General features: G+C 55.4%; 1 protein-coding gene across 1 annotated transcript; it reads right to left on the bottom strand.

Annotated features, from left to right (window-relative positions):
- Positions 1-4,610: 4,610 nt before the first annotated feature.
- Positions 4,611-13,216, bottom strand: LOC113222012 (noelin-like; the record flags this gene model as incomplete). Its single annotated transcript, XM_026451340.1, has 2 exons — positions 12,997-13,216; positions 4,611-4,775 (listed from the first exon to the last, which is right to left on the bottom strand). Coding segments are annotated over exons 1-2 (370 nt in total), but the record flags the coding sequence as incomplete, so codon positions are not given.
- Between the last annotated feature and the right edge of the window lie 341 nt (positions 13,217-13,557).

Here is a 13,557-nt window from a genome sequence, read left to right as displayed (position 1 = left end):
TCTGTAACACACCCGCCCTCAGCACAAGCAGGAAACGTCAGATTCCCAGCCCCAAGATGTAGGAAGAACAGGGGGTCAGGGCGGGACTCAGGGCTCCTGAGGGTCGTGGGGGTCTCTGCACACTGATCATCCTTCTCTAGTTCAACGGACCACATGCTACAGTCCCTGAGAGCCTGTGGCCAGATGCTGAGCAAGGCCACCGCTCAAGCACAGCCTCCCTCTAATTCCACCACACCGGCTGAGAGGCCCCAAGTTCCCGCCCAAATCCCCTCCCCAAACCCTGAGGGTTTCTTTGCTGGAAAAGATAAAATAAAGCAACGGGTGGGTACTTCCTTCTCAAACACACACTGCGTTTGTAAATACCGTGCTTTCAGGGGACCAGCCTTTTCCAAAACCAAGGCCCAGCACAGCTTCCCGTGTAAGAAAAACTGGCTGTCTGAACCTGTGGACCGCATTTCAGCTGCGTGTGGTGCAGTTTACTGAGAACGTGGGATTTTCCTAATTGTGCCAATTACTTTCATCAGCTTTCCGGCGAAGAGGGCCTCTCGGTTCAGGGTAGAGCTGGACAATGGGCATGGACCTGGCACCACCGTCCCAAACGCCTCTGATGCAGCCCCCGGGAGGTGGGAAGAGGGTGCTATTTAGAGGGCTCTGGTGTAGGGACTTGAGCCCGCGTGGCACTTCCCTTTGGTTTGACGAGCCTCTGTCACATGTCCTCCCGACAGAATTGCTAACGTCAAGGAGCCTGGGCTGCTGGAAAAGACACTCTCACGGGGGCCGTAGCTGAATGGGTGGTGGGAAAGAGGTGGGGATTCTGGCAGTTTCTGCCGGAGGCTCCACTGGGGGACTGAAGGCTGAAGGGGAACGATTCTCAGTTCTGGGAACGTCCGTCCTCACACTGAGAAGTAGTTTGAAGGGACGCTGATGTTTATTGCACCACTGGCGGTGGGCTGACCACTGCCTGCACCCACACGATCTTATGCATTTTGGATATTTCCACCTTCTGGAAAAAAAGATCCTGTAGGATCCTTATAAAATATCTAGATGGCCTTGACGCCGTTTAGATGATGGGAAAGGACTTTGAAACACTAAGCTAAGCTTGCTACTGTTTGTAAAATGCCAGTGTTTCCCTAATGATATCACCCCTTTGAACATGAATTTCCTGGGGTGTTGGGAGTAGCACTGGCCCTCTTTTTGGTGTCTGGTATCTGCTGATGTGAGCTGACCTGAGACTTTTATAGGAAGCGGGTCAGAAAGGAGGAGGCAGATGTCAGGCTCTGGAAGGCAGCCCGTGGTCAGAGCAGGCCAGGAGCCTCGGAGCTGGGGAAGGGGTCCCAGAACTCACGTGGTCTCCCTGTGGGCGGGAACACAGCCTGGCAGGGCATTCATGCATCAGGGACATTCATGCATGCATCATGCATTCTCCACACAGCCCTTCCCTCCTCCAACACCGAGGCAATGGGACAGGCGGGAAAGAAAGGGGGCGCGTGGGGCCCAGTGCCCTGTGAAGCGCAGGGGTGGCTCCCTGCTGAGAAGCACTGGGGGGGTTCTCAGTGCTCAGCACAGGCTGGGCACACAGACGGTGCTTAATAAGTGAACCGAGAAAGGCCTGATGCAAAGGCGTCCCAAGCTAACTCTGTTCTGACAGCTTAGCAAGACCCTACAAGCTGGCTCAGGACCTTCCTTCCTGTGGTCACATGAACGCGGAGATTCCGAAGGTCCCCCTGAGCCGGGCTCTCTACTAGGCAGTCCCGTTGCACTTCTCCCCTCTGCCCTTGGCCACACCCGTCTTACAATGCCCTCCATGGGAGCCTGCACTGAAGCCAACATCGATTTTGTTTTCTTTCTTTTGGAGCGAGTTATTGGTCTCCTGTGTGTGTGATCAAAACTGAATGGGAGATTGGAAAAGATCAAAACCAACCAACCACGGCTGGCCTAGATCAATGGCAGGACCTGGGGACGTGTCACTTAGCACGCTGGGAGTTGGAGGCTGCGCTGAGCATATGGCTTGGAGTGACTGTGGTCGCCGGTGCTCTGAGCAGGCCCCCGGTAGCTCCTCTGCCAGCCCCAGCACCCATCTCCCCCGCTCCCCTGCCAGGGATCCCTCCTCCTGGGGCTTCTCCCCACACTCTACTTGCCACTAGAGCCTCTTTTCCTGGAGGGCGATCCAGTCATCAAGCAGAAAATAGATGCCTAATGATCAAAAGCATCCATCAGCACCGCGACAGCTTTGCAAACCCACACCCTGGCTGCGCTGTGCAAAGCAAACAGCCGGGGCTTCCAGGAGCCCCAGATCCTAGGCACCTAGAAAAACGATAACCTGACTAGCGCTCCCTATGACAAAGGAAGGGGATATAAAAACAGGAGTCAAGAGGCGTACACGTGAGGCGTTAGATACAGACAAAGCAGTGCAGTTCTGGGGGGCGTTAGATATAGACAGAACAGTCCGGTCCTGGGGGGCGTTAGGTCCAGACAGAGCAGTCCGGTCCTGGGGTTACCCTCTGCAGCAGCAAGGTGACTGCTTCCTGCTCACAGATCTCAACACCACCAGCGTGGGTGTGTGGGGTGGTTTTCCTGCTCTGCGTAGTGGGATGGGCCAGATTGCAGGGAGGTGGGAAGGGCACTTATAAGGGGAGGGTGGTGTAGGGGGACTCAGCTTGGAGTGTCAGTGCATGCTAGAGACAGGTGCTCCAGACTCCCGAGACCCTTCTGCCTCTGGGGGTAAGAACGTGGTCTTGTCATCCACACTGAGATGCTGATGACCCTGATGCTGGAAGGTCCTAGGGAAGACAAAGCAGGATGGGCACGCAGACGGCTGCATTAAGGCCCTGTCCTTCCCCCTGCTATTAAGGGAGCTAATGCATGAAGAGAAGTGCTTTGGACAGAACCTGCATATGGGACCCACTTGCTTTTTTTTGTTTTTTTTTTTTTTTTTTGCGACAGCGCCTCGTTCTGTCACCCAGGCTGGAGTGCAGTGGTGCGATCTCAGCTCACTGCAACCTCTGCCTCCTGGGTTCAAGCGATTCTCGTGCCTCAGCCTCCCAAGTAGCTGGGATTACAGGTGCATGCCACCACGCCTGGCTAATTTTTGCGTTTTTAGAGAGATGGGGTTTCACCATGTTGGCCAGGAAGGTCTCAAACTCCTGACTTCAGGTGATCCGCCTGCCTCGGCCTCCCAAAGTGCTGGGATTACAGGTGTGAGCCACCACGCCCGGCCCTGCTTTCTAAGTGCCGGCCAGCATCACCTTGTTTTCACTTCTGTATTATGATCATTATCACCAACATCTGTGGCAAGCGCACGTTCCTAATTCTGAATATAAGTGGGGTTTTCCAGCGGGGATGTGGACTGAAAGAGTGGTCAGCGTCTTCACAGCTAATTAAATTGTTAGAAAACTTCCAAGCATCAGCTGTCACTTTTTAGAAAATAGGACAGAAAAACCTTCTCCCTGACAAATACCGAACACCAATTGTATCCCAGCTCTGCAGTCTGGCTAGCCCCTCCAGATGGGGACAGGGGCCACTCCCATGGGAGGCCGGGGGATCAAGACACATGCAACGGGCTCTCACAAGCCTGCCAGTCCCTCTCCTCGCCCCAGCCATCTTCCTGGAAGGAGGGAGTATGCCGGAGGCAGTGCTGCCCATGTTTTAAAGAGAAGGGATTTCGTGGAAATGGTGGCAACGGTGAAGGAGGGAGGCAAAGAGATCAGAAATCGAGGGGAGAGAGCTGGGTCCATCCCTTCCATCAAACCCGCTCCAGATGAAGCTTAGAGGCTATCTCACATTTCAAAGGGCGTTTCTCAGTCGGCCCAGGGCAGAGCTGGGTTATTTGTTTTTAAATGTTTATTTTCTAAGTGTCCTGCAAACCCCTGAAGGAAAGGGGGGCTGGGTGAGCAACGCCCACTCTGGCAGCAACAGCTCAGTTTGCAAATCAAGGGACAGCTTCCGTCCTCCAGCGGGAGCCTTCAGAGGGAACTCGCTTTGGAGGGAGGCTACAAGCCCCTGCTGCCCGTGTCCAGGGGGCCGGGCCTCACCATCGGTCAGGCAGCCGCCCTCACCTCCCCATTTTTCAAAGGGGCTCTAACATAAAACCCAGCTCCCCAGATAAAGGGGAATACGGTGCCTGTTTCTCTCTCCTCTTCTGAGGTTTCACCCAGTGGGGAAAAGCCTGGGAAAAAAGAACATGGCCTCTTTCCTAAATCAAAAGAAACATGAGTCTCCATCAGCCATGAAAGGAATGGCAAATGAAATACAAATGAGATGTCATTAAAACAAGAAAGGCCTAATGAATTCTCTTCCTGAAGCAGAGGCAAGGACCGGAAAAGACAGGGCTGTGTTTTGGCTCCAGAGAAATGGACTTGGGGCACCAGCCCAGCCCAGTCCAGTCCGGCCCACTGGGGCTGGGGAGGGGGCCTTGAAGGGGTCTGCAGCCATGTGATGGGATACCATCATCCTCATGTCACTCCTCGGCCCATGATCTACGACTCTGGATTAGCACAGAGGCCTGGGTCCCTCCTGAAAGCCTTCCAGGAACAAACGCCCTCAGGCACCAAGCTGCTCAGTCCACAGGCCCTGGAGGGTGGGCGTGGCTTGTACCCATGTCTGAGGCCCACCAGGTGTCTGAAAGTGCTCTTGCCCAAATGACTCCCTATGGCATAAGGGGACACTCACCCGGTTATCGCCTTCAGGGGCAAGAGGGTCTGTCATCCAGGATCCAAACCTCGAGCCAGAGGTCTTGACAGTCACGGGGTCACTGATGCCCGTCAACTTCCCGCAAGCTGGAAAAGAGCACGCAGGTCAGGAGAGGGAGGGCGGGGGCCCCGGCCCGCGGTGGTCACCCTGACCCTGACTGCCCAGAGCACATGTGCCATGTGGTGGCTTCTCCTCTTGCCCTTGGGGTCTGGGGTGCTGTGGAAAGATGCTCACGACCTTGTTTTCACAGACAATTCCCCCCGTCTCGGAAAAGCCACCTTCTCCCCAAAACAGAGCAGCTGTGGCCAGGATAGCAGTGAAAAGCCGTGAGCAGACAGCCGCCCTCCTGGGCTTCACCCCTCCTCAGCCTGCTGCACCCATGGCCTGGGGATGGGGGTGCCAGCACCTCTAGAAGGGTCAGCTTTTCCAAGACTCAATTTTCTTCTCTTGGAAATGGGAACAGCAGCAGCTCCACCCCGAAGGGTATTAGACGTCATGCCCTGACAGCCCAGCCCGCGTGGGGCACAGTGAGGTGCAGTGCGAGACACTGCATCCAGGCAGGCCCTGTCCCACCACGGAGCAGCAACACCACCAGCGGCCCCGGAACTGACCGGGACAAAGGCCACAGCTGCCTTCCCGCAGAAGGAGCCTGCGCGCTTCTCCCACAGGCGTGAGCCAGTTGCTTCTGCCTGTGGGAGGAGCCCAGGCTGGAGCGCTGGGATTTTGAGCACCAGGGTGGATGGGATCCTGGATGTGACCTCAGCAGCCCTCCGTCTCACAGAGGACCATGGAGGCGAGGAGGGACACACCCGGGGCACCCGGTGATTCGGGTTGAGGCTGGAGCCCCCCACACCCCTGAGGGCTCAGGGCGGCTTCCACACCCACCGCACAGGAACACAACTCCTGCCTGGAGGCTGGCGTGTCTGCACAGCCACGCAGCTCTTCCAGAAGGCACGAGCCTCAGCCGCCCTCTGAAGGACCAAAAGCTCCTGATTCTAGCAGGGACCCTGGATGGGAAGTGGGTGGCTCCCCTGCAGAGGGTAGAGGAAGGGCCCCTCTGCCACAAGCCCCCGCACCTTGCCCTGACCCTCCCGGCCAAGCCCGCCTGTGACCTCCTAGGTCTGCGTGGCACCCTCGGTGGGCTTGCGCGAGCACATGAGTTCAGAGGCCATCCATGTGCGGGGGAAGACTGTGGGCGAGTGCGTCTGGACCTCGGCTCAGCCAGGATAATCCAGTAGGCAAGCAGGGTGGGGCAGGCTCCAGGCTGGTACCCAGGAGGGCACAGCCCGGCCACTCCCATGCTCAGCGCAGGTCTTGGGGTGCCTCCCACTCTCTCTCAACTGGAAGTGGCGAGTGTGCCTGTTATTGGCATCACACAAGACCAGAAAGAGGAACGCTCCCGGCCCCGCCGGCGTGGAGGTGTCTCCGATACTGTGGGTTGGGGGGAGAGCGTGCATCCAGGCAACAGGGGCTTTCAGAGGGACAAGGAGCCCACCGCCCGCAGAAAAAGACTGGGTTTGTCCCCAAATTCCCATTGAGTCGGGCTGCACTGCTCTGAGGCCCTGGCAACCTGGCTCCCGGCCTGCCGCCTCTGCCCCGATTGGAAGAAGAAATGTCACAGCCCTTCCTTCCCCTCCTCCTCCGTGCTCATTACCCTGCTCCCACTTTCAGGAGGCATTATGTGCTTTCCCAAGTAAATATTGTCCCCTCATGGCTGGAGGCTTTCCGGCAGCGGGGCCGGGTGAGAGGCTGCCAGGGTCTGCTCGGCCGTAGTCCACATGGGCTCTGGGCCAGGGCCATGCCTCCCATCTGTGGGAGGAGAATCAGCAGAAGAAAGGGATGGAGGGGAGATGGCCACAGCTGACCAGCGTCTATGGGGACAAGAAGTAAGAAGATGTGGGGGGTCTGAGAAGTCTCACTAGAGGCTCCTCTTCTAGGAGAGCCCGGTCCAGCTTTTCACCCCAGTGCAACTCGTGGGCGGAGAAGGGGAGCTCAGGGTGGCCTCACTAAGGCCCTGGAGGAGCGTGAGGCAGGAGGTGGGAGGCAGGAGCCATGGCTGGGCTCACCCCTCACCCTCCGGCTGCTGGGGGGCCCTGGGCTTCGGGGGAGACAGCAGCTCCCTCTGCACTGGGTGGGTGCTGGGAGAAGCCCTTCACAGCCCCTCTGCAGCATTCCCTGCCATCCAGAGGCCGGTGTCCCCTAAGACAGCGCTGTGTCCCTAGGAACGTCCCGTGAGGGCTCTCCACACCGTGGTTCTGTTAGTGGTCCGGAAGGAGAAGCCTAGAAGAGCGGCAGCCCCACGCTGGGTTTTCCATCCAGCAGTGCACGTGGGCTCCGGCCACTTCAGCCTCCTCAGTCAACACGCCGGGCCTTCCGTGACGCTGGCCCACACTAACGCCCGGAACCACACCCGCAGTAGGCTCGTCCCGGTCGCGTGACCTCCCAGAAGGAGACCAGGTGTCTGCCCTCCACCTCGCAGGCAGCCAGCAGAGGCCAGAGGCAGCAAGTCAGTGCCGGGCTCCGTTCCGCCGCCTGGCCCGAGCCCCTCCCTGCTGGTTCACGCAGCTTTGTTCCAGCTGTCCCTCCACCTGGCGTGCCAGCCCCAGCCCCGCCTTCCCACCCACCTTCACTGGCTTGCCCCAAACGGACACCTCTGCCCTAAAGACGTGTCCCTCCTTCACTCTGCCTGGCCTGCCTGTCCTCACTGGAGCCGGAGCCAGCTTCCCACCGTACATCTCCTGGGGCTGCCGAGGAATGGCTGGGTCTGGCCGCCCCAGGAAAGAAACTTCCTGCACTCACCCTGTTTCCTCCAAAAGGCAGCCTGGGGATTTGTATGGAATCAATGAATGAATGAATGAATGAATGGCTCATTGCTCAGAAAAGCCTAAGTTGAAGGCTTCACTCTCCATCTCAGTGGAGGAGACAGTGGGGAGGGAGGGTGACCCTCTTCCCTGGGGGATGCTCTGTAACCCCCTCTTCTCCTTATCTATAGATGGGGTCATAACAACAGCGCCCCTCGGAAGGCTGCTGTGAGAATTAGGGCAGGGACCACCAGAGAGCTTTTGGGACAGCACCTGCCACAGAGTCAGAGCTCCACAGAGGTCAGGAGGCATCACTGGGGATTCAGACTGAGGACGTGCGGAGAAGGTGAGCCCAGGACAATGTGGTCTTCACCCCTCCCACTTCATCCTGCAAACCCTGAACCTGGCAGGTCTGCCCTCCAGAGGATGGCTCTGCCCCAGGCCCACCCTGCCCGGGTCAAGGGCTCCCTCCTCCCTCCTGCATGGGCCCCACTGGCTCAGAGCTGAGCATCACCCTCTCCAGCACCCTCTTTTAAATGCTAAAGTGACCCCTTGAAACAAGCCTTAAAATCCTGGCTTAGTGAGGGCGGGGAAGGGTGAGGCTGGCTCTGCAGCCTGCTCTTCCAACTGCTGGCTGCAGGCACAGCCCCCAGGGCCCTCGGGGCTGGAGGCCACCTGCCCTCCTTGAGTCAGGGAGTTATTTTTGGTTCTCCATCCAGACCGCTTCTGCCAAGACCTCAGGAACTGACAGGATCTAAAAAAGCCCATGGCAGAGCCTCAGCAGAATCTTGGCACATCCAGTTCAGGAAAGCGTCCCTCTCCAGTCACGAGCACTCAGGATGCACGCACAAGGAGGGAAGAGGAGGGAAGAGGCAGGAGAGGGCTGGCTGGGCTTCCTGCACTGCTGGAGGCTCAGGAAATGGCCCAAACGGGCTCTGTCTCCTAGGGAGGCCTAGGCTGGGAGGGCTCGCATGCTCAGCTGGAGGGGCAGGCCTCCCGAGGGCCCCAGACGGGCTCAGAAGGCAGGGTGCTGTGCAAGGCCAGGAGCCTGGACAAGCCAATGCCCCTGCGGATGAGACAATCTGCCTCTTGCTATTCCCAGGAGGAGACCACTTCTGAGCAGCAGCCTGGATGATCTCATAGAACAGGCCTGGGGAGATGCCCGCCGAGGACCTCAGGCCAGAGACAGAGGGGTCTCTGGGTGACCCCGGAGACAGGCCAGGAGGGCTGAGTGCCGTGAAGCAGGCAGACGGGGTTCCTGGCCTGCCACCTGTCCTCTGAGTCTATCCTCCTTGGTCCCAGCTTTTATCCCCCGCAATCCAGGAAGACTTAAGCTGGAAGAAGTCTGCAGAGCTGGGAACTTGGACGAACCGATGTCCAAGATACAGATGAAAGAAGCTGAGAACCATGCAGCATTCCCGCCAGGCCTCGAGATCAGACCCAGGGCCTGGGCTGGGATGGCCACTGAGAAAAGGGTCACGGCAGACCCTCCTCCTCACACGGCATGGAAGGGCCGGCCTCCAGGAGACTCTCACCGCCTGTCATCTGGAGAACTTCCTGGGAGGAGCCCCGGCCGCCCGGGGCCCCACTCAGTCAGTGCTTCTGAGCGGCTTTTTAGATTTCGGTTTATTTCCTCCCCTGTCATTCTAGTGGGTTTTCTTTCAGAATCCACTGGCAAGGGCTTAACTCTCTATCCTTGAACGCACCATGTGTGCCGGTGAGAGTGGCTCACTGTCTAGCTCCACTCAGGGCCGGGGGCAGGAGGAGACAGACGCTCTCTCTGCCTGGCTGACCCTTTCTCACATCTCGGGGTCAGGGAACAGGAGGGAGGCTTCAAATTCCTCTCCCCCAGGACAGAGTGTAGAACACGGTGCCAGAGCCAAGCCCCAGGCCCTGACAGCCCAGGCTGGGATGGGGGCCTGCAACTGGACTTGCATCAACCTAGATACTCAGGCAGGCCCAGCTCCCAGCGGCTGGCAGGGGACTCTGAAGCTGGAGCCAGTGGGCTTTGTTAAGATGCGCTCCAGTGAAACAAAAAGACCCAACTGACCCTGAAGCCCGGGCTCTGTCTGTGCTTATGGGTGTCTGGGGGGTTCCTCCTCACCCTTTGGGAAAGAAAAAAAGAAACAAAGGAAGCCTTTAGCACCAGAGTGCCAGGATGGTATATCTGGGAGGAGCCCTTCCAATCAGCTGGCCCCTTCATTTATAGAGAGGACCATGGAGGCCTGAAGCCGACAGGTATATGACACATCCCGGGAGCTCCATGGGTAGAGCTGTGTCGTGCACTGACCCTCTCTTCTGGCTTTGCTTAGCTTCACTGCTGGGGCATCTGACTCTGCAGGCTCCCCTGGAGAGAGAGCCCCAAGCCCAGCTTAGGGGACGAGGCCAGGGGTACGTGGCAGCCCTGCCTCTCCCCTTGCCTGGCAACAAGACTTGCTCCAGGGGAACCGACAAACTGCCTCCCTTCCAGAGGATGCCTGAGAGGAAAGGTTCAGATTCAAGTTTCTGGCTGGGCCATTAGGAAAATTATATAATGCCATCAAAACAGGGATCTTCAGAATTGGAAACCGAAAGCTGATGGAGCCCTGGTCCTTGTTTTCTCTGTTTCTGAGTACGTTCTGGGGTCAGGAATTGTCAGCAACAGTGACTTGAAGACGGTAGCAGCAAGGAGAGAACTATCAGGAAGACTTTGGGAGAGGCTCTCCTCCAGGCTTACTGCAGGAAGAGAACCCAGTAAGCTAGACCATGGAACCTGCAGTCACTAGACCATGGAACCTGCAGTCAGACTTCACACCAGCAGGTGCAGCAGGCACACCAAGAAACTGCGGGGTCTGGGACGGGGGAGGAAACTGCCCCCTACTGGATGCCACGTCTCGCAGAAGCCCTGCCCACCCAGGATGGTCGGCAGCATGTGCTGGCTCCACCTTGCAGAAGGTGGGTCTCCTCGGCAACCTCCCAGCAAGGAAACAGGCTGCCAGGGTGGTCCTGAGGTGGGTGCCCATTTGCAAGGCTAAAATGAAGCTAAATTAAGCAGCTGCAGGATATTAATTTGGCACTTAAGTTACTGAGCTTGAACGAAAGCCTGGGAAGAGGGAGGAGGAAGATCAGCAGCTGCTAAATCTTTCTATCTGTGTGTCTATCAATCATCTGTCAATCAATCAATCATTTATCTATCTAACTACCTATCCAGTCATCAGTCAGCTATCATCACCTCTCTATCCATTGACCTACCTGCCTACCAGCACCTCCTCTGCTAGGCACAGTGCTGAGCTCAGGATCTGAAGGACTTCCATGAATTATCATTCTGTGAATTACCCCAGAGCTCAGGGACTCCCTGCACCATTTTACAGATGAGGAGGCAGCTGAAACTCGAGAGGGTAAATGCCTTGGGGGAGTCGCACAGCTATCGAGTGGCACTTACTACCTTACAGAGCTGCCTCCTCTACGAGGGGAGCTCGGTTTGCTGTGTGTCAAGATTAGTCAGGTGCTGGCTACAGGCAGATGCCAGAGCCCCACCTGCAAAAGCTCTGATTCAGCAGCTCTGCCTACGTGTCGCAGCCCTTCCAAAGAAAGAACTAAACGCAGAGGTGAAACCAGGCAGCTGCACTCCAAAGGTGGGAAAAAGAGGGCCTCTGGAGGCTTATGAACCCTCTCTCTTTACTCCCAAATCAATGGTGTTAGCAACCCAAGGACAGCCATGTGATCTCTTTCACAAGACCCAGGATTTGAAGCTACAAGGTAAACTCACCCAGCTACTAAAAATAGGCCAAGCACAGATGGGAAGGCCAGCTCATCCGGGAGGGGTGGTGCCCCCTCGGAAAGGCCCTTGGCTTCTCACAATTTGCAACTTTTTACTCCAAATCCCTACTTTGCTCTCTTGATTCCTTGATTGGAAAATGTGGATGTTTTTTCTGGGTTTCTCCGTGATGTGCCCTGTCTATTCCAGGGAGGAAAAGACACCACTGCTCATGGGGAAATACGTAACAACAACAAAAAGACCCTGCCACTGGATACTTCGGAGGCCAAGGGAGACCCCATCCATGGGAGTGTTTGGAGGTCCCGGAGAAAGGGGCAATGGTGAGGTCACTCAAGGTCATGATGGGGAGAACGCCAAAGATAGTACCCAATGGAAACAGTCATATAGCCTCATGATCGTTCATACAGCCGTGTCATCATCAACATTCACACAACTCCTAGAAAGTCAAACTGGAAAGCCATGGTAGAGGCCATCTGGCCCAGACGCCCCTCGTGGGACTGTCTGAGGTCACCCAGCCACTGTCACACCAGGGCTGGACACCCTGGAGCATGGAGCCTAAAGAATGCAGTTAGCAGCCCCCATGGGACACAGCCAGCATGCACTCATCAAAATGGATTAGTTCTCCAACCCCCAGCATTTCTTATTGTCTCTGTTTCGGGACTGGGGAACTTGAGGCTCTATGCATTCACTGAGGATGCCTAGAACAGCGTTTAAAAATTACTCCCCATCCCACCGAAAGTGGGAACCTGGGAAAACAAGGGTTTGGCTGACTCTTCTCTTTCCCCTTGAATATTCTCTCTCTTCGCCTGCCTAACACTAGAGGTTTTTCTTTAAAGTGTTCTTTGTGGATGTTTTAGGTTTATCATAAGGCGCTTGGAGTGTGTGTGTGTGGAAGAGAGAGTAGAAATAAAAAGGTAACCAAGTTAGAACATCAGAGAAAGCCTGAGATAAACTTCCTAAGGCAAAATCACCCTAAAATTACCCTACATTACCCTAAAAAGTAGATAGTATGAAAACAACAACCTTTGTGTTATTAAAAAAAAAAAAAACAGCTTGGTGAGGACAGATGGTTAATATTTCTTAAGAAAAACTAGAAGTGGAATTGGGATTTGAAATGTGCTATTTAAAAGCAGACTCAGACACTAACATGTTAAGATTTCTCCTAGTGATTAACTGGAAAGTTGGTAAGGTGAATGGGTAATCAATCAAAAATAAGAATCCAAATAGGTCGCCCCATACTGGGGCTCATTTGCTCAGAGGCTCCTCCCCTTCCAGGCTGTGAGCAGGGGCTCCCTCCCGTGCTGTGAATGGCAGCTCTACTGTGATGTGATTGAATTTTGCTCCCTTTTTTATTCAAACTATGCATGATTCAGTATTTCAGGAGCTCCACCAGCCCCCGTTCTCAATCCAGAGGAATCTGAGATGTATATTTCCAGCCCTATGAAACTGGTGTCTTCAATGCACACACACATACAGTCCGCACACGCACACACAATCCGCCAGATGGTATGCTATTTTTTTCCAGATGTGTGACTCAGCGGGGTCTGTGGCCTCTACACAAGACCCAGCTCTGAACAATGCCCTAGGATGGGTGCAGCCTACACTCCTCCTTTGCTGTCTCTCAGGGTAGCCCTGCCCAGGAGCCCTAATCCAGCCATCACCTCGCGAACCTCAGCACCACTCCCTAAGCCTGTGCGTGTGCCGGAGGTGGGCAGTGCAGCGCCACGTCCCGCAGGGTACTGGGCCTACCTAGTTTTTGCATGCATGCACGGAGCCTTTCTTCAAGATTGGACACTCTGCTCTGAAGTTCATCGTAGTCATAGGCGCCAATTTCCTCTTGCAGCTCGTTAAGGACTGACGTCAGATTCTGGACCTCCTCTTTAAACTGCAATACCAATTTGGCATCGGCCTTGTACTCTTCCAACACAGGTATCAAAGGCCTAAGTTCATCCATTTTCGCTTTTATCGCCTGTAAGGTTAAAATAAGCTAGTTCAGTGCGATGCATGCAAGAACTCTCACACCCTGCCTTGGCCTGGCTTCTCTCTAGGTGAGGGAAAGTGTGTATATTCCCGCTTTATTTACAGGCTGATTTATTCTGGTCCAAATGAGTTAGAAGAGCATATTAAACAGTCCTCAGAACACCAACATATTTGGGAAAGGTCTTTATTGTCAGTTTAGAATGCAACATCTTAAGGTTACATGCTTTGAGTCACATACACGAAGTTTTTTTTTTTTTCTTTCTTTTTCAAAAAGTGCATTGACAAGGGTTCAAACTATTCATGAAATGCAGCTACAGTCGCATGCAAAGG

This window comes from Piliocolobus tephrosceles, unplaced genomic scaffold (assembly GCF_002776525.5).
Source record: "Piliocolobus tephrosceles isolate RC106 unplaced genomic scaffold, ASM277652v3 unscaffolded_28899, whole genome shotgun sequence".
NCBI lineage: Eukaryota > Metazoa > Chordata > Mammalia > Primates > Cercopithecidae > Piliocolobus > Piliocolobus tephrosceles.
Note: the sequence above shows the minus strand (reverse complement) of the source record. Positions and strands in the feature narration are given on the sequence as shown.